This window comes from Hemicordylus capensis, chromosome 2 (genome assembly GCF_027244095.1).
Source record: "Hemicordylus capensis ecotype Gifberg chromosome 2, rHemCap1.1.pri, whole genome shotgun sequence".
In the NCBI taxonomy this organism is placed as follows: Eukaryota; Metazoa; Chordata; class Lepidosauria; order Squamata; family Cordylidae; genus Hemicordylus; species Hemicordylus capensis.
Window position 1 is genome coordinate 412,993,338 of NC_069658.1, and position 19,447 is coordinate 413,012,784.

The 19,447-nt window shown below is 42.9% G+C and overlaps 1 protein-coding gene across 2 annotated transcripts in view; it reads left to right on the plus strand.

Annotated features, from left to right (window-relative positions):
* PITPNC1 (phosphatidylinositol transfer protein cytoplasmic 1) overlaps positions 1–19,447 on the plus strand; it is a 231,697-nt gene that overhangs the window by 94,310 nt on the left and 117,940 nt on the right. For both annotated transcript variants that reach the window (XM_053300514.1, XM_053300515.1), the window contains exon 2: positions 12,369–12,517. In XM_053300514.1, the coding sequence (XP_053156489.1) occupies positions 12,369–12,517 (149 nt within the window). The remainder of the gene's footprint in view (positions 1–12,368; positions 12,518–19,447) is intronic.

A 19,447-nucleotide genomic window follows, 5' to 3' on the forward strand; every position in this document is an offset into this window, starting at 1 on the left:
TACACAAGTTGAAAGAGTGATGATGACAACAACGGCACACATTTTTTTGGTGCATTTCTTTGACATTTCTGCAACAGATCGGAGCCTGTGGCATCAGGCCAGCAGCACAACCTACTGTAGATGCAAGTAATCTAGTTTGAATAAAAATGATGATGATGCTAGAAGTCACAATATGACCCAATCTTCATTGCAAACTAGTCCACAGAGAGAGAGAGAAAGAGAGAGAGAGAAGAAACCTGTCCTGTGCCCATCCATGAGGTCCCCAAAATACAGGCACAACAACAAACCATCCAAGGCATGTGAATTGCTATAGATAGATAGATAGATAGATAGATATTTTCACACACACACACACACACACACACACACACACACACACACACACACGGAAACAGATAGAATAGGAAACAGATAGAGAGCAATAGAGGAACAGATATACAGTAACAGATACAATATAACTGGGGATTGGGAACAGAATAGATGATAACAGTATAACTAGAGAAGATACAATAATAACTAGGGAAGACACAATAGGCTGCTGGGCAGAGAATACTAATACTGATATATTATTGGGCAGAGGGCTGGAGGAGGATAGGCTTAAAATGCCCTCCCCCCATCTTTAGAATGGTAAAAAACCCAGAATTGGGTTTTTTTTTTTAAAAACCACAAGGCTATGTTACCCTTCTAACCACCACTAGGACTAGCTAAGCGGGATCCCTTCCACACAGAACCCCTGTTTAAACTTCTTTAACACACAACTGTTAAAATTCAATGCAACCCAAAACCTCCCTCCAAACAGGAAAAAACCCCAAGAATACAGAATTCCAGAGGGGTGTGTGTGTGTGTGTGTGAGAGAGAGAGAGAGAGAGAGAATGAGAATGGGGTACACTCACTCAGTCTAGGGCTTTACCCAGTTGTACACTTCTGTGGCCTGGTCTCTGAGTCTACTTTTTCTTCTTCAATCTTCTTGACTTCTTCTTCTCCTTCTTCAGTCTTCAGATTGGGGGGGGGGCTGGGGCAAAAGCCTAGAATATCGGAAAGGGGTTTGCTGGCCAGGTGGCCAGTGGCCACAGGGGCTAGGGCTGATGGCTGCTGGCACAGACAGGCAGTGATTCAGTCTCAAGGGGGTGAAAAAAGAATTCTTCTCTGGATTTAAAAAAAAATTAAAAAGCAATGCAGCAGAGAATAAATTTTAATCCATTCCCAGACTCGTAGCCACACTAGCCACACTAGCCACTAGCCAGCAGGGGTGGACAGGCAGCCTGGGCTCAGGCTGGCAAGGCAGGCATAGGGGCAATGGCATGGTGGCAAGCAAAGCAAAGCTCTCGCTCTCTCTCTCTCCCTCCCTCCTCCGAGAACAAGGCAGAATGGTGGCTGGGAGGCTGCTGCCTCTTTAAATCTCAATGAATCGATGTATGAATGAATCCCTCCTTGAACTCTCCCCCTCCCACCCACCCTTGCCCCTTTTTCGACCTTTCCCCTGGCCAATGTGGAGTCAGTTGGAAGTGGAAAGAGCCAAAGGAGCCAATCGGGAACAAGGAGGGAATCATCAGGAGATCAGTTCACTGTTCTGAAGGCGGGAAATTCAAACTGACATCAAACACAAAATGGAGACTGAAGAGAATCGCAAAATGGAGGTCTGAAACAACAAATCTTTCGGTGCTGAAACAGGGACGATTTGTTTTGTTGCCGAAATGTTCAGAAGGTGTGAAGGGGTGAATTGTTTTGTTGACAAATCACCTGAAATGGCCCGTTTCGGGTACAAATTGTTTTGTACCTGAAACATTTCACACATCCCTAGTTAGAGGGCTCCCTCTTAGAAGGTCCCCACTCAGACCCAAAGGTGGAAAATACACATTTTTAAAATAAAAAAGCCCTTTCAGGAGCTATTTGTCTCTCCCCAACCTGATTGAACCCCTGCTGAGTCCTAAGCAGTACAGAAAGGCTGCAAAGCAAAGCACTTAAACAAGGAACATCGTGTTTTTTTTTTTAAAAAACCAACCCTCCAAAAAAGTAGCCTCTCTCTCCTCTGCTGTGTGCCTCAGTGAGCGTATCCTGCTGCAAGCACTCTGCTCTCCCATCTCACCTCAAGACCACATGGGCAACGGTGTGCAGCCCAAGGGTGCCGTTTTCACCAAAGCTATTTCTGCTGCACCTGCTTTGAGTATAGGATAGTGACCCTCAGAGAGGATTGAGTTGTCCATCCATTATTCTGTCTTCATAGTATTTTCTTTCTTGTCTTGTATGGATAACTGCTTTGCCTCTGTTTCTTTTATGTTATATCTTTCAGTGGCGCAGTGGGGAAATGCTTGACTAACAAGCAGAAGGTTGCTAGTTCAAATCCCTGCTGGTACTATATCAGGCAGCAGCGATATAGGAAGATGCTGAAAGGCATCACCTCATACAGCATGAAAGGAGGCAATGGTAAACCCCTCCTGTATTCTACCAAAGAAAACCACAGGGCTCTGTTGGTGACAGGAGTCGAAATTGACTTGATGGCACACTTTACCTTTTTATACCTTTCTACGCTACAGGCCTGGAACTGGATTTCCGGCGCTGCCTACTGCCTAACAGGAAGCCAGCCTGCATAAAAAAATTTAACCCTAGCCTATCTCAAGCCATGTGATGCCTGATAAACCCATACTAAGCAGCTGACTTTCATCCACCTAAGAAAAAGAACCTTTCACAGTAAAACCAATGTTTCTTTCCAACAAATGTGTTTGTTGCTGACATGTCCAAATTGTTCCCATAAAGGTTTAGGCTCTTATGAAAGCTTAAATCTTTTTTTTTTTTTTTAAGACTCTCAATTTATTCACTAAACTGAATAATCACAATAATAGGATTACTATTTTATGTGAGGAGGTTAAAAGATCTTGGTCTGTTTGATCTAGCAAAGACATAGCTGACAAGATCTGGTAGCACTGTAAATATGTCAGGGGAATTAGTTCAGTAGAATCAGAGTTATTTAGGTTCACAATTATTCTGGGTCAAGAACAAATTAATATAAACTGTCCATTAATACATTTAGGTTGGTGAGCAGAGAATTATTCCTAACTATTAGAAAAGCAAAATTTGCAAATAGTTGTGGATGAAAATAACTTGTGTGTGGTTTTTTTAAAAATAGATTAATAAAAGAGAGATTGTATTTTGTATGGTTTCTTTAATCTGGTGCCTCAGTATTGCATTTCTGATTATGTAAAGATATTTTCCTCCTCATGTTTCATTTATGATGTTACTGCTGTTGGCTGACTTTTCCTTTGTGAAAGAAGCTTACTGAGTAATGGTCTGGAACTGGCGGTTGATCATTTTTTAGTGGGAGCTAATGGTTAGGAGATGGTCTCCTGATAGTTGGAGGACCCTCTCTGTGCTTTTGAATAAGATCCCCATTGGAACTTTGACAAGGTGATGCCCCTTCAATGGGGACGGTAGGCAGATGTTTATGTGAGATAGTAATTGTCAGTTGGGAAAGGAGGCAGAGTAAAGGTCCATTCACACATTATATTCAACACTTGTACAGTGAGTTTACAGGGTACACCGGTACAGGTCAGTGCACAGGTACAGTCATTCTTATGTTGCATTGAATGCAGGTTCAGATGTACGCTTCCTATCTACCATGCATTAGAAGGGCCTGTATCCAGGTTCACTTTTAAAATTAACCCAGATTCAGTCATTCACACAAACAGATGTACGAGTGTACAGACATCTGTACGCTCATACAGCATGTCTGAATCAGGTTAGAGAGAAAGCTGAAAGTCTAGCTGATGTTAGCTGAAAGATGTTACAGTCTTGAAGGGCTGCCTGTGTTGCTCTCTGGAGAATCATCTTCTGGGTATACACTGCTCTGAGCTCCTTGTAGGGAAGATGAGATAATTTTTTAAAAAGAAAATAAATATAGAAGACCAGATTGTTGATAGTAAATATACTGTGCTTAGTAGTAAGCATAGTAAGTATACTATGCTTGGAAATGTTGATAATGAATACAGTAAACTCCAGAATCACAGAACACACACTCTTGGGCCATCATCCAGCAAGTTCATCTTTGCATCTCTGCAAAGGCATATTCCAGAGGAACATTCTGTGCTTCATTTGAGAGTTCAGAGAGCTCAGCACCCCTGACTTTCAGAAGCAGATTGTATCCAGAGCCCTCTACCTCACCCACTCTCTATTGCATCACAGCATGGATGTGCTACATGCTTCCAAATGCTTCCATTTACCGGAGACAGTGAATTTTGTTTAAAAAAAACAAAAACCCAAACCCAGAAAACTTCCTAAATATAAAATGCTCAATATAAAATAGTTTTCTGAACAAAGAATATCTGCAGTTGCCACATAACTTCACCTAAAGCAACAATCATGGGCTAGAAAGCACTTACGGCAATGAAGCATTAAGTGGATTCGTACGCAGTATTATAATTTATATGCTGTGTAATATCAGGTTAACCACCTTAAGTAGCGCAGTGGGGAAATGCTTGACTAACAAGCAGCAGGTTGCCAGTTTAAAGGCGCCGCCAGGGAAGCGGGGAGAGGGAGAAGGACTGTTCCGCTCCCCACTGCAGCCACCCCTCAGCCGCAGTAAACACTTTAAAAAACAAAAAAAAGTAGTGCTTCAGCGGGGCAGGCCCCCAAAGGAGATTTGGGGGGGGCTCACGCAGGGCGGGGGGGCCTCGCAGCTGGGTGCACTAATTCAGTGCAGCCCTGCATGTGGTTTAATCCAGGCTGTTAGTCCAAATGGCAGTTCGACCACTAGTTTCTGTAGGGTAAGAATGGCCGTTCAGTCCCCAAAAAGCAGAGCAAAACCGTCTGGTGAGAAAGCAGCAAAGCAAGAGCAGCAAGGCAAGAGGACAGTTCTTTAGTACTGAAGAACTACAAGGATTTATTTAGAAGTTACAAAAGGATAGAGTACCTGAGCTTAAGGCTGAAAGGGGAGAGAGACTAAATAAACAGCCATCTCTGGAGAGACAAAATGGAGACTAATTCTGGAAGAACCAAGAGGGGAGGAGTCCAGCATCCATAACCTTAAAAAAACCCCAGTGGTCACTAGGAGACATTGCAGCTGATGCTGCCAGGGTCCTAGTTCAAACAGTTTAAACTAGTATTTGGCATGTGCGTAGAGAGGCCATTTGGATGAACAGCTCTCTTACATGATAAAAGGATGCACCAGAAGATTATTAAGGAAGTCACAATAGGCACATGCATGGCACATCCCACTTTTAATTGCATGGACTAGGGTAATGTGGTCCAGCCCAAATTATCTTCACAATCATGAGGACTTGTAAACTACCATCTACAGTTACCAGCATTTCAACAAATGGCAACTGAAATTGTGCCATTGACTGTAATGTGCAGATAATACACTATAGCAGGCAATATAATGTTTATCTTCAAAGCTTCACTTCTGGATTACTGCATGCCAAGTGCTGTTCAAAAATCAAGAGCCGGCCAGGCCATCTGGGGTGGGGGAACTACTGACCGCAAACTACCTAGATTAAATCACAACCTGATATTAAGGTAAAGTCTGTCAACAAGTCAATTTTGACTCCTGGCACCCACAGAAGCCTGTGGTTTTCTTTGGTATAATATAGGAGAGGTTTACCATTGCCTCCTCCCATGCAGTATGAAATGATGCCTTTCAGCATCTTCCTATATCACTGCTACCCTATATAGTATCAGCGAGGATGTTATCCCTCATCCAGCCCATTACCACCTGAACCCCCAGGGCAGGCATTTAGGAAAGTTATGTCATTTTGTTATAAACCGCAGAGACTTTTTGTTGTATACTGCCCAGAGACTTGGGTTTTGGGCAGTATACAAATGTGTTAAATAAATAATAATAAATAAATTTCCTGACGAGGTTGACATAGAGAAATAGATCTGGGGTGTCATCAGCATATTGATAATAATCTGCACCAAACATCCTGATGATCTCTCCCAGAAGTTTCACGTAGATGTTAAAGAGCATTGGAGACAGTATGGAGCTTTGTGGAACTCCATACTTTATTCTTGTTTTACAGAGCAGCAGTCTCCAAGCAACACCATCTGGAATCTACCAGAGGTGGGAACAGAACCACTGTAAAACAGTGCCATTAAATCCCACCGCCCTCAGGCGATCCCAAAGGTCAATGTTATTGAAAGCCTTGGAGAGATCCAGAAGGATCAGCAGAGTCACACTTGCTCTGTCAATAGCCAATTGGAGATCATCCATCAGGCTGACCAAGGCAGTCTCAACCCCATAGCCCACTCAAAAGGAGAGTGAGAGGTGGTAGCAAGCATGACTTGTCCCCTTAGCTAAGCAGGGTCCACCCTGGTTGCATATGAATGGGAGACAATGTGTGAGCACTCTAAGATATTCCCCTTAGGGGATGGAGCTGCTTAGGGAAAGAGCAAAAGGTTCCAAGTTCCCTCCCTGGCATCTCCAGGATAGGGCTGAGAGAGATTTCTGCCTGCAACCTTGGAGAAGTCACTGCCAGTCTGTGTAGACAATACTGAGCTAGATGGACCTATGGTCTGACTCAGTATATGGCAGCTTCCTCTGTTCCTATGAAAGCTGGTTTGAAATGGGTCTAGATAATCGGTATCATCCAAAACTGCCTCGAGTGGAGAGGACACCACCTGCTCAATCACCCTGCCCAACCATGGCATATTGGAAACGAGTCTGTAATTAGCTAACTCTTAGGGATCCAATGCATGGCTCTACAAATAAGTTTTAATAATAGGCTCCTTAAGACAAGGAGGCATCCTGCCCTCCCTCAGAGAAGCATTTATAATATTTACCAGACCCTATCTGATAATACGATTACCAGATGAGACAAGCCAAGTTGGGCAAGGGTCAAGAGAACAAGTTATAGGACTCACAGTCCAAAGCAGTTTGTCTTCATCCTCAGGAATCACAAACTGAAAATGATCTAATATAATCCTATAAGAGGAGTTGTTTGACACTTCCACAATAGATTGCAGTAACTGTGGAATCCAGTTTGGCCCAAATGCAAGACATTTTATCTGCAAAAAGTCATTGATGATGTCACAGCAAGTGACTGATGGTTCCAAGTTCAAATTCAAGGGGGAGGGGGCACATACTAGTCCCTTCATGACTCTAGACAATTCCTCTGGACATGAATTTGCAGAACCAATGTCGGCAGAAAAAACGCTTCTTTGCCACCCACGCTGCCAGAGCATAGATCTTCAAATGTGCTCTGTGTTGCAACCTGTCAGATTCACGCCAAGTCTTCCTCCACTTGCACTCTAGTTGTCTCTCTCATCGCTTCAGCTCCCATACTTCTTCCAAATACCATGGGGCTGACTTTGAAGTAGGTCAGAGAGGATGCTTGGGAGCAATTTTATCTACTTCTCTAATGAGTTCATTATTCCATGTTTGCACCAGAGCACCAACAGAATCACTAGTAGAGCCAACTCTAAACCCTTCCAAGTCTTCTTGAAATCCTATTGGATCCAATAACTTTCTTGGATGGACCAACCTAATAGATCCTACACCCCTGCAGAGATGGGTTGTGGTTGCAAATTCTACCTTAATCAGATGATGATGATGATGATGATAAATAATAATAATAGGATTTCTATACCGCCCTTCCAAAAATGGCTCAAGGCGGTTTACATAGAGAAATAATAAATAAATAAGATGGTGATCCGTCCATGACAAAGGGGAGATGACAGGAGTACCCACCCTCAGAACAACATCCTGATCAGAGAAGATCAAATTGAGTGTGTGACCAGAATCGTGTGTCAGTCCAGAAACCAATTGGGATAGGTCCATAGTCATAATGGCCGCTATGAACTCCTGAGCTGCTCCCGACAACTTGGTCCCAAAATAAACATTGAAGTCTCCCACCAATAACAACCTGGGCCACCCCAATGCCAACTCCGCAACCCAGTCTGTCATCTCAGAGTCTCTGTTGGGCAGCAAAGTAACCAGTACACTAGCAAAGTCCCAGTCTGTTCATGGTTCCTAGACCTAGGTGCACACATTCAATATAGGCCAATTCCCTGAACAGGGATTCTGGTAAGGGAGATGGTATTCTTATAGACCACAGCCACCCCACCTCCCTGCCCACATCCTCTCACCTGCTCCACCACAGTGTAACTCACAGGGAGAAGCTAGGACCAAACTGGACCACTAGCCTCTCCCAAATAGGTCTCCAGGATGCACACCAGGTGGCTCCTTCATCCATAATCAAGTCATGGATGATCTCAATGTACTTTGAACTGACCTGGCATTACAGAGTAATAAGGTCAGGCTCTGTGGGTTGTTGGCACTGCTCTACAAAGTCAAAGAAGTGGTAGTCCTGCTGGAAGGGGAAACAACAATTAAATTTCTGAATTCCATTCCCCTGTAACGGCCCACTCACCATTTTATGTTCTGTACTTTCATCTCCTTTCTTCAGATGCATCTTGCACATTTTCAGTTCATCCAGACACAACTGAAGGGGACACAGGCTCAAAAAGGGTGTGCCAAGGAATGGTATTGCAGCATATGAATTCCTTGATCAAAGGTCTAGATAGTGATTACAGTTAGATTCACTTTGGACATTTAGAAAGTAAATTTCTATAGAACAACTTCCCCCTTAGTGTCATCATTATACTAGTCCTGATACAGCATCAATAGCTTAAGATATCAGTATAAAAATGATATATCAGCCTATTTATGCAATAATTTCTAATTGCAACATTTTTTGTTGTAAATGAAAACCGCCCAGAGACGTAAGTTTTGAGCAGTATAAAAATATGGTAAATTTAAAAAAAATAACATCTTTCCTTAGTGCTATACAAGTCAATGGATTGATAAATTTGATTAGGTCAGATCCCAGACCAGGTCTCAAATTTATTAAATCAGATACTTTTGATCTAGTTACTCCTAAAGGAAACTGCAGGGGGTGGGGGGTGGACACTATTGAATAACAGTGCATTGCACTGTTTTTTAATAGCTGCATGAGCACTCGTGAATAAGGAATATTTTTTAAAATCTCTTTAAAAACCATTTCAGAAATGCTCTGCATGGTGTGGCTCACTGACATTCACAACAAAAGATACATGCATCTGTTGTATCAGTAATGGTTATGCTTTTGTAAGCTTGGTTTGGCTTTTCCAGGAATGGACACACAGACACCAGATTTAATGAGATGGTATAGGCATCATTTCCTGTGGTTTATGCAATAATTTCTTTTGTCCCAGAGTTTTCTCTAGTTAAATTGGCTCTGTATAACGTTGGAGAATCACAAAAGCCTGCTAAACTTGCAAATAGAGGTGATGGTGGGATGAATGTGTACGTGATGATGCTTTTATTAAACATCTCCCCCTACCCCAATTTGTCTGTATTCAACTTAGGTAAAAAATGAAATGTCCAAAACAACAACCACCAAAAATCAGAGAGACCATAGCCTTAGATGTCTGTAAATTTGTACATGGCTTTTGTGTGAATGACTGTACCAGTATTCATGTTAAAAGTGAACCTGGATTCAGGCCCCTCAAATGCTTGATACAGACAGGAAACAGACTGCTGTACCTGTGGTCAGCACAGCATACGAGCAACAGCACCTGTGTACAGATCTGTACCTACATGCACTGATTGTGCACTGATTGTACACTAGTTCTAGGAACATTGAACATAATATGTGAATAGAGCTTATGATCATGTATGAAAAGGAACATCTGTATCATAGACAGCAGTGGCTGTAAAATATTTCCTCTGAGTCTCTAAAAAACTACTTTTTGTTCATGGGCTTAATTGCCCACTGCTTTGCTGTAACGTTATTTCTCATTTATTAATTTCACTTTGTACAGAATCATATTTTCCTTATCCTGTTCCTTAAAAACAATTCTTCCGCGATCTCCCACTTCCTAGTTGTAAACTTCTAAATATATATAGCTCATCCTGGAAGGGATGGGATAGCAGTCCAAATGTCTGTGAATACAGCTATCTACTTCACTCGTATCCCCAAAGTATTTGAATAGACATTTATGCTGAATTACAATATTTGGCGCCTTCGTATTATCCACATAGGTCCCCCACAGCTCTTACACATTCTGCAATTACATTTAACTGTGTTAATAAAATCCTCCATGCTCTTAGGAGGCACAGTTTGAAATAATAATACCACTATTAGTTCACAAGCTTAATGCCACAGTATAAGCAAAAGCTTTTTATATAGCACTTTCAGGTCACAAGGGCTATGCTGTAGCTGTTCATAATTTGTAATGAAAGTATTGCAGTTGTAAATCAAAGTAGTTTCAGAAATGTGCATTTCAAAAACTAATTGTGATCTATACTTGACACACAAGGTCTTTTAATAATGCCAAACCAAAGGTAAACATGCCAGAGGATTGAGTTTGTGATCATTCAAAAGTGTGAAGCCGTGGTTTTGTCACCCAACCATGACTCCAGTTTTGCTCCTGAACCTGAATCTGAACCCTCAGTTTGTAGCGAGTTTTGTTGCTGAAACCTGAGGTTAGAAGGCAGCACTACATTGTCCGAATTCTGCCACTGTTATAACCTGGGTTTCGTGCGCTAGCTTCTCCCATGCCCGGAGAGAGATCGACTCAGAGCAGCTTAGAAATACATCAGTTCTAGGGTGGCCACATTTCTCACTGGCTGCCTTTCTAAGCTGAATGCCCTGTCTCCTTGCTCCACCTGCCTCTGCCCAGTTTGACTGCACTCCCATGAGATAAACTTTCCAACTACAGAGGATCCCTCTGTTGTGGGGCTCCCAGCAGCACTGGCTAGCAATACAACTCATACTCTGCACCTTTTCCCCTTCCACCCAACCCTTCCCGACTTCATCATAGTCTGGGTCATGTCAGGTGTTCGAGAGAGAGGGGGAAACAGCTGGCCCCAAAGCGCCGCACAGATGCTCTGTGCGGTGTTGGCTAGTAGGACCTAATATACGATGACTGTATTGTATGATTTACTGTAAAGTTCCAGTCCAGTGGAGGAGTAGAAAATATTTTGTGGGGAGTGCTCACTACCTCTTAGAGTCATCCCTGTTCTCAAAGCACTTTACTTAGCAAAAAAGAAGACAAGATAGTTCCTTGCCCCCAAAGGGCAAACCACATAAAACTGTGTATGTGCTACATCAAATGTTACTTCTTCCATGTGGCTGTGTCCTCAGAGCCATTCCAGGTGGAACAATTTAAAAATATCTGAATCAGCCTACAATATTATAACTTTGGATTGATGTTTAGCAATAGCAATAGCACTTACATTTATATACCGCTCTATAGCCGGAGCTCTCTAAGCGGTTTACAATGATTTAGCATATTGCCCCCAACATTCTGGGTACTCATTTTACCGACCTCGGAAGGATGGAAGGCTGAGTCAACCTTGAGCCCCTGGTCAGGATCGAACTTGTAACCTTCTGGTTACAGGGCAGCAGTTTTACCACTGCGCCACCAGGGGCTCTCTATGTTTGTACATAGTTCTCAAAGCTCTAGTGATAGATAGATAGATAGATAGATAAACTTTATTGTTGTCTTTGATCAGTACAGAAGCATGAAGAGAGAGAAAAACACAGTGTCATACACATACAGCATAACAACAGCATAGCTTTACGAATATACAGTGGCATGATAAATTATTTCACTATGGTGGTCATTAGTTTTCATATGTTCATTACTATTAAACAAAATGTAGCCATGTTATGGGTAACGTGGGCTTGATGATCTGATAAAAGGAATAACATGTATGCTTCATCTCCTCTGACTGGTAGATCCTTAATCAAGGGTAAAATTCATGATTCACGTGAATCCCTGTAAAAGTTACAATATAATAAAACATGACCGACATCCTCTCTGGCCTGTGTACTACAGGGGCAGTAGCGTTCAGAGTGGGGAGTCCCACCATAGCTGCCATATAGCACTGCTGAGGGCAACACATCAAAGTGGGCCAACGCAAATGCTCTGTGATATTGGGAAACTCTTAGGACAGTAATCAGCTGGTGCTTGGTGCTCAAGGCATGTCTCCATAATTTAAGTCGTTTGGGGGCCTTGCTTAACTCCTGTTGCCATTCCATGTCTAATATTCTTTGTTTAACAGCCTTTTTTGCTTGCTCATGGCCCATGGATCGCAGCACTTCAGGGGAAAAGCCACAAGAGGCGAGCTTTTCTTAAACAACTGACTTTCACTGCCTCTGAAAACTGTCTTCAAGCATCAGTGGGGCCAGGCGCATTGGTGTCAATTATTTAGTGTTAAAAGGTGTTATAAGTGCTTCCCCATTTATTATAATCTTAAAGGACCCAAGATAATTTATATTTTCTTCATAAACTTAGTTCAATTATGCTGATTGCTGTTAATGATGTTTACTTTAGGGGTGCTAGTGGTTTTGCAGAAAACAAACCCTTTTGCTTCTCTTTTTGCTTTGCAGTACAGAATTGGACAGCTGTACATGATTAGTAAACATAGCCATGAGCAAAGTGATCGTGGAGAAGGTGTAGAAGTGGTACAGAATGAACCTTATGAAGATCCAAATTATGGAAATGGTCAACTGACAGAAAAACGGGTTTATCTGAACAGGTAAATGTTTCTACATGAATCCTGCAATTGCATCCTCCCATAATGCACGTAGAGATTTTGGAAGTGAAGGCATTCTGCTACAGTTTAACAACTTCAAGTGAGAGGAAAATTCAGGAGACCACTGTGTAGATGGAACAGCACAAGCCTGGAACAGAATGCAAAGCACTGGAATGTTCTGTTGGCACAACCGCCTGAACAGGGTTGTTCCTACAGAACAACCTCATTCTGAACCAGAACAATCCACTATTTTGTCTGGCTGGTGGGGTGCCTGAGAGCAGTCTGGTGGGGGGGGCAAGATAGGTACCTTTAAAAGCATGCACAGAAGCCATTTAGGTGCTGTAGGTGGGGCCTCCACCATGCAGGATGCTAGTGCAGTGCCTCTCCTCACCCTTCTTGGACTATTGCTTCTAACAACAACTTTTAAGGTACCTATCATCCCCACCCCATATTGCCTTCAGGCCCTCCACCGGCTGCCCAGAACAAGGTCATTCCATTTCAAGCCCAGAACAGGCCCTTTATTTAAAGGACATTCTGTTCTGGGCTTGGAATAGCCCATTCAGAGTTGGAACATTCCGCCCTCGGAATATTCTGCACATCTCTTCCACTATGATTTGAATAGAATGTAGCTTTCCCCGCCCCCAAATACACATTATTTGCCATTGGAAAACAATGTGACATCAATACCAGTTTTGGGAATGACATGTTTTCCTTCTTTTCCATTTCTTTTTTAGTCACGTATTTCTTGTTTCATGTTGAATAGCTTTATTACGATCATTGATCAGACTTATAAACAAATCTAAAGTACTACATTCAGATAAGAATTCAGTCATACAATATGCACCAACACAATAGCCATTTTGTAGTAGTATCTAGGAAACAGAGCCAGAAGTTAACTTTTGGCAGGTCTTAACAGCAGCCACACAAAATTTGGCAACGTTATGAGTGATGGAAGATTCCTTATCTGCAAGAAGAAATGTGCATAAAATTCAGCTGTTCGGCCGAGAAAATGTAATAATAAGGGAGTAATGGGTTTACACTGACTATCATTATAAAAAGAACAATACAATGGCACATCGTGGACAGATTCAACCACAAGGGCAGATCCAACTGGCCAAAGGGATTTTTGAAAACTTTCCAGATAAAACTGCTGAAAGTAAGGCATCATATGCTCAGTAGAGAGAGTGACAATAGATAACTGGCAAGTTCTTGGCTAAATAACCAAGGCACTAAAATGAGCTTAGGTCATTTTAGTGCTCAGTGTCTGAGAACCTCTGAGGATCTCCTTGGCTTTATATCCTAATAATGACAGATATTCAGCAGAAAAGCCAAATAATGGAAATTTACCTAATAGTGCTTGTATCCAGGAGGATTGAAATCTGTCAGCCAGCATAAGGGGGATCAGCCCCAAAGGGGGGGAAATGATCTTAAGCCTGTAATTGAAGATTAAGATCCATGTTTTTCCACCCTCTGTAGGCCTGTTTCCAACCTTAGTGCTACACTGGAGATAAATCTAGAAGCCCTATATACTGCTCTTATAAACTTAGATAGAATGGTCTCCAATGTCCTATATTTAGGATAGGGGCCCAATTGTGTGTGATATAAGAGTTGGGCCAATGATTTATTTATTATTTATTATTATTTTATTTTATACGTTTTTATACCGCCCAAAACTTACGTCTCTTGGCGTTATACCGCCCAAAACTTACGTTTCAAGAAGATTAAAACAACATTAAAACATTAGTTAAAAACAAAAACAAGAAATTTAAAACAAAACAACATTAAAAACAATCAAAACACTATCAGTTAAAAGCCTGGGCGATCAGATGCATCTTTAAAGACTTTTTAAAAATTGTCAGAGATGGGGAGGCTCTTATTTCACCAGGGAGCACATTCCAAAGCCTCGGGGCAGCAACGGAGAAGCCCCTGATTTGACAGTTAACAGCCATAACACTGCACGTGTTTAAAATCTGTGTTACTGTATTCATCTGTAGCTCATGTAATCTAATTTATGTGATGTCTGCATGTGAGAAAGCAGTCCCCACAACTTAGTTGACCCATATAGATTAGTTAATCCCATACAGGTTAAAAGTTGAATCCTGTCATAAAATCAAATTCTGCTTCTGGGCCACATGCAAGCTGAACAGCACTGCGAGTCCTTCAGGCTTGACAGAAATCTGTGAAAACTAATCGATCCCTTTTGATTTCAAATAAAGTTATAGATAAGCATGATTTTGTTCGCTAACTTGGTTGCAAATTAGTAGAAAAATAACCAAGAAATATAAATCTAAATATGATCAGTTCAGGTTTTTGTTTTGTCTCTGAAAATATTCCCTGGGTATTTGCTCATGTGAACTGGGCAATCAATGAGAATTGCTGTGAACTATAGTTATGCATGTCCAGTTCACACATTATAGCCTTCATGGCTGCGTTTCTGGGGACAATGAGCCTCTCAATATCAAATGAAGAGATGCAGGCTGGAAACGCTTCTGCATGCTCATGGAAGGAGGTGATTTTAGGCAATCCTTTCAGGGACATAATTTTAAGAAGCACAGGTGGCTGGAGAGGGAACAGGGGATAGTTGAAAATCATCCCTCCTTGCTATGCGTGTGCAGGAGCATTCCCCACCTGTAACTCCTTGAGGTGGGTCTCACGATCTGTGAGACCCACTTTTGGCAAAACTGCGGGGAGAGCGGGCTAAGCCTGCTCTCCCCGCAGATGATCTCTGTAGGGGCCCTGGGCGGCCATATTGGCCGCCCACATGATTGCCGGCTCCGTGACAGAGCCAGCGGGGGCTGGGGGAGTGGGGGCCAATTGCCCCCCCCAAGCTTCAGCATGCCCTGCACGAGCGCAGAGGCCATGCTGGCGAGACCCCCGGAGCTGAGAGGCGGCTTTTTGCCTCCCCTCTGGGGGTCTCCTCATGAGTAGCCGCGGCGCGGAGCTGTGCCACAGCTACTCACGATCTGATAGCCTGGGTTTGCGGAGCACTTGCTCCGCAAACCCGGGCGAAGGGACGGGCTACCCACTGGAGAACCGCTGGGCTCGCAGCTGAGCCCGGTGGTTCTTACGATCGGGAAAAACCGGGCTAGGCTTTCCTAGCCCGATTTTCCCCGATCGTCAGAATAGCCCCCTTGTCTAGATATAGACCAATGTGTTGCATTCTCAGTGAAGTCTGAAGTTAAGCATGCGCTTGAGGTAGCTTCAGGGCCTAGTCCTTGATCCTCATAAGTTTTGTGTGTCAGTCAAGCCAAGATGGCAGTTATTGGTTTCAATTTTAAATTGATTGGGAGAGATAATTTATGTTGAACATGGTATTTCAGATTATCTAATTCAGGGGTTCCCAATGGGATACTACTACCCCTCGGGTACTTGAAGGGTTCCAGAGAGTACTCAGAACCTTCCGGTCTCCCCACGCTGCAGCTGCACTATTTGTTCCCCATCTGAGGATCGCTGGCTTGAAATCAGTGTATCCTCAGCCATTTGCCCAATGCAGGGAGGGTGAAGACCCTCCTCCTCTGCTCCTGATTGGCTGGCTACGTGCTGCAACTCAGTGTCAGGGATGAAGCAGAAAGTGATCCCTTCTAGGAGCCAGACCTGACCTTTGATGAGGAATTTGCAATCTAGACTCCACATGAAAACACCAACCTCACCCAGCCCCCCAAACCCCACATCAAGCTGCCTACCACAGAGACCCTACAGGAACCTGTTGCCGAAATAGCTTGTTTTGGGGCGGCAAACAGTAACCCTCTATGTGATTTGGAGTTGCAAGCTTGCAACCTCTGTCTGGGATACCTGAGCTCATGGGATTGTGACCTTTACATATTCCCACATTCGGCATGCTGTGCAATATCTTGTCTCCTAGCACAAGCAAACTTGGGGCAACATGGGGCTCCCAAGGTCAGAACAACAAACAACTGTAGCGAGTTCCCCTATAGCGACTCCCCCCCCCCACATACAGAGTGGCTGCCTTCATTCTGCCACTCTGTATGTGGGGGGGAAGTCGCATGGAAGCCGGAAGTGAGGGTTGCCTGGGCACGTCGGCACGTCAGCGACGGCGCGTCCTCCCTGGCAGAGTGGTTCTCAGTGGCTGCGCCGGAGCGGAGGCCGGCTCGGTGCTGTGCCGGCTTCTGTTCGGGTTTTTTAATACCATTGGCAGCAGTAATTACTAAACCGTGAGTCCCTCAGCACCAGCAACAGGATCTTTGCAAGACGAAGCCGCGCGCGCGCCCACCCCGTCCTGGAGGCGGCATTGGAGGCAGAAGGGGCGGCGGGGAGGTATCCTGCTGCCCCAATTTCTACAAAGAATACGGGTGCTGGAGGGGGCAAAGCGGCAGGAGGGGTAAGTAAACCCTCCCCGCCCTTAAAGGGAGACCCCCCACCCAAACCGAACCGGCCAGGTCCGGACTGGTCCGGACAGTTCGGAGGCCTTTGCAATGGCCTCCGAACCGGTTTGGACTCATGTCTAGAGGAAGCTAGTAAGCAGGCCCGGGTCAAAGAGACCTTCAAAAGAGAAATAGCTAACTCCCTTCCTTGACAAAATGGATTCAGCCCTGGTAATAGCCTCTACAACCACCCAGATAGGCATGGCACACCCCCAGTCTCCTGTCATGTTAATGAGCTGGCAAGGACCCAGAGGTAGAATCATGAACAGGAAAATAAAACCTCTCTCTCTGTCCCAAGAAGAGATGTCCTGGTCTCAGATAAGGCTTTTGGATTCACCCATTCAGTACTCCATGCACACCTCTCAACCAGCCATTCCAACTTTTGTTTCTTAAAGATCACACCCATTTGATTGGTTCATGCAAACATGAACTTCTTCGTTACACACGGGTTTCAGCCTCTGAAGGCAGGGTGCTTGACTTATGCATTGCCCCTGGGCATGAATTTGCCTATTTGTATCCCAGATCCCAGCACATGTTTAGAGTACTCAAGACACCCAGGGAACTCTCAGAACCTACCATGGACTCAGGGAGAAAGGACCCTGCTCCCCTACTTTCACAGACCTATACCACGCTGGTTCTTCAGCCTGCAAGTGGTCATGCTGCACCACTTGCTTCTTTTTCTTGCCTTTCTGCTCAACCCCTGTGAGGAAGTTTTCCTGCACACTCCAACCTGAAAGTGCACCCAACACACCAATGGATCGGGACCAGTAATACTAACCACCTATCCCTTTAAATCTTGCTGCCTTCTCTCTCCTCTTTAAGTCCACATCTGGGTCCTCTCTCAAGTAAAGCCTTAAGCTGATTCATTGGCATTTTTGACCTTAAGCTAAAACACCTCTATGTGAGATTATAGTTAATACTGTTGATTAAGATTTTATTGCCTCCTCAATCTTTTTATTTCCCTGTACCCCGATTATCCCTAATTGAATCAACTTGCTGCACATCCCTAGCAGGAACAGAACCCCTGTTAACAACAAGGGCCACTTGTACTGAATTTCTGTTGCTTTCCTTACTCACCTGAAGGTCTGCTTATTATGATTGTTTGCCCATGACCCTTGGCAGAAGGCACAGCAATGTGATATCTGTTATATTATTACAGTGCTGTCCTAGAATCGTGACAGCTCTGATCTTTTCCTAACTAGCAGAATTAGCAACCATGTTAAGCCAACATGCTTCTTACACTTGGACCTGACTTGTAACATACTAAAGATGTTAACTTGGTTCACATTGGTGACTCACTACTAAATCCAGGCAGGTATAGATACCCAGAGCATGATTCAGCCAAATGAAGCAGTTTTAAATTCTAGTAAGTTAAGTGGGAAAATTAAGTACAGACTTGACTGCAATCCTATGGAAAGTAAGATGTGCTGAAGCTTTGATTTCTATGGGCTTCCCACACTGCATATTATCAGGCTGCATATATCATTGATATGAATAGGATTTGATAGTGCTCAACTATGGCTCAATGATGGCCCTAGTGAGTACAAAAGCACACAGGAAGGAAAAACACCACACCCACAAAAAGGAAGGAAATGGGAACAGTGCAGTAGCAATTTATTAAAGAGTAAATCCCAATGTGTTTTGGATAAAGAATCTTCAGAGGACATATAAAATATACCAATATAAAATATACCAATATTTATAATAATATATAAAATATAAATATAAATATAAAATATACCAATGAGGATGAAATAGTTATTAAAAAGAACTATATGAAATGATACACCATTTTAAAAGTAGATAAAAGCCAGCCTTGATTATTACCTTATAAAAATGGAAATAAGCTAAACCTCAAGTATGACAAGTGATATTGATAAATAACTTCTCACAGACTAGCAAGTTAAAACAGTTTGGCAAAGATATATAAATGAACTAAAGCAAGGTTATGATAAGTAGTTTTTATAAACAAAAAAATTCAAGCAGAGGTGTTAAAACAAACTAAACCACAGGTAATAGTAAATAGCTTCTTACAAATAAACTGTTAAGTTTAAACAATGCAATAATGATACTCAGATTAGCCAAACCATGGTGAATGCAACACATGGGGTAACTAGCCCACATACAGATGACAGAGAAATAAAACCTTAACTCAAATGGAGAAGTATAAAAAAATTAACACAGGAACTACAGAAGAGTAGAAGATAAAAAGTAACTCACAGTGGTTTTACAAAGCAGAATACTCAGCTTCTAAGCTTAGCTATTCTGTATAAAGAAAAAGTCCTCATCTAAGGTAAGGAGACCCCAGGTGTATGGACTAATTAGTAAAACAGCAGAGCATGAGTAAATTAACACAATGAAACTAACTTAACTCTTACAATGCAGGTTGGCAGAATACCAACCAACTTATTGCTGAGGTAGAATGGACTGTCCATGGGAAAAGCCAAATCTAAATGCAACAATCCCTTGCTGACCATACAGAAACAGGTGTAATTACACTAACAGAATTATATTAACGTTATAAGGTCAAGAGAAGTACAAGCAATATATA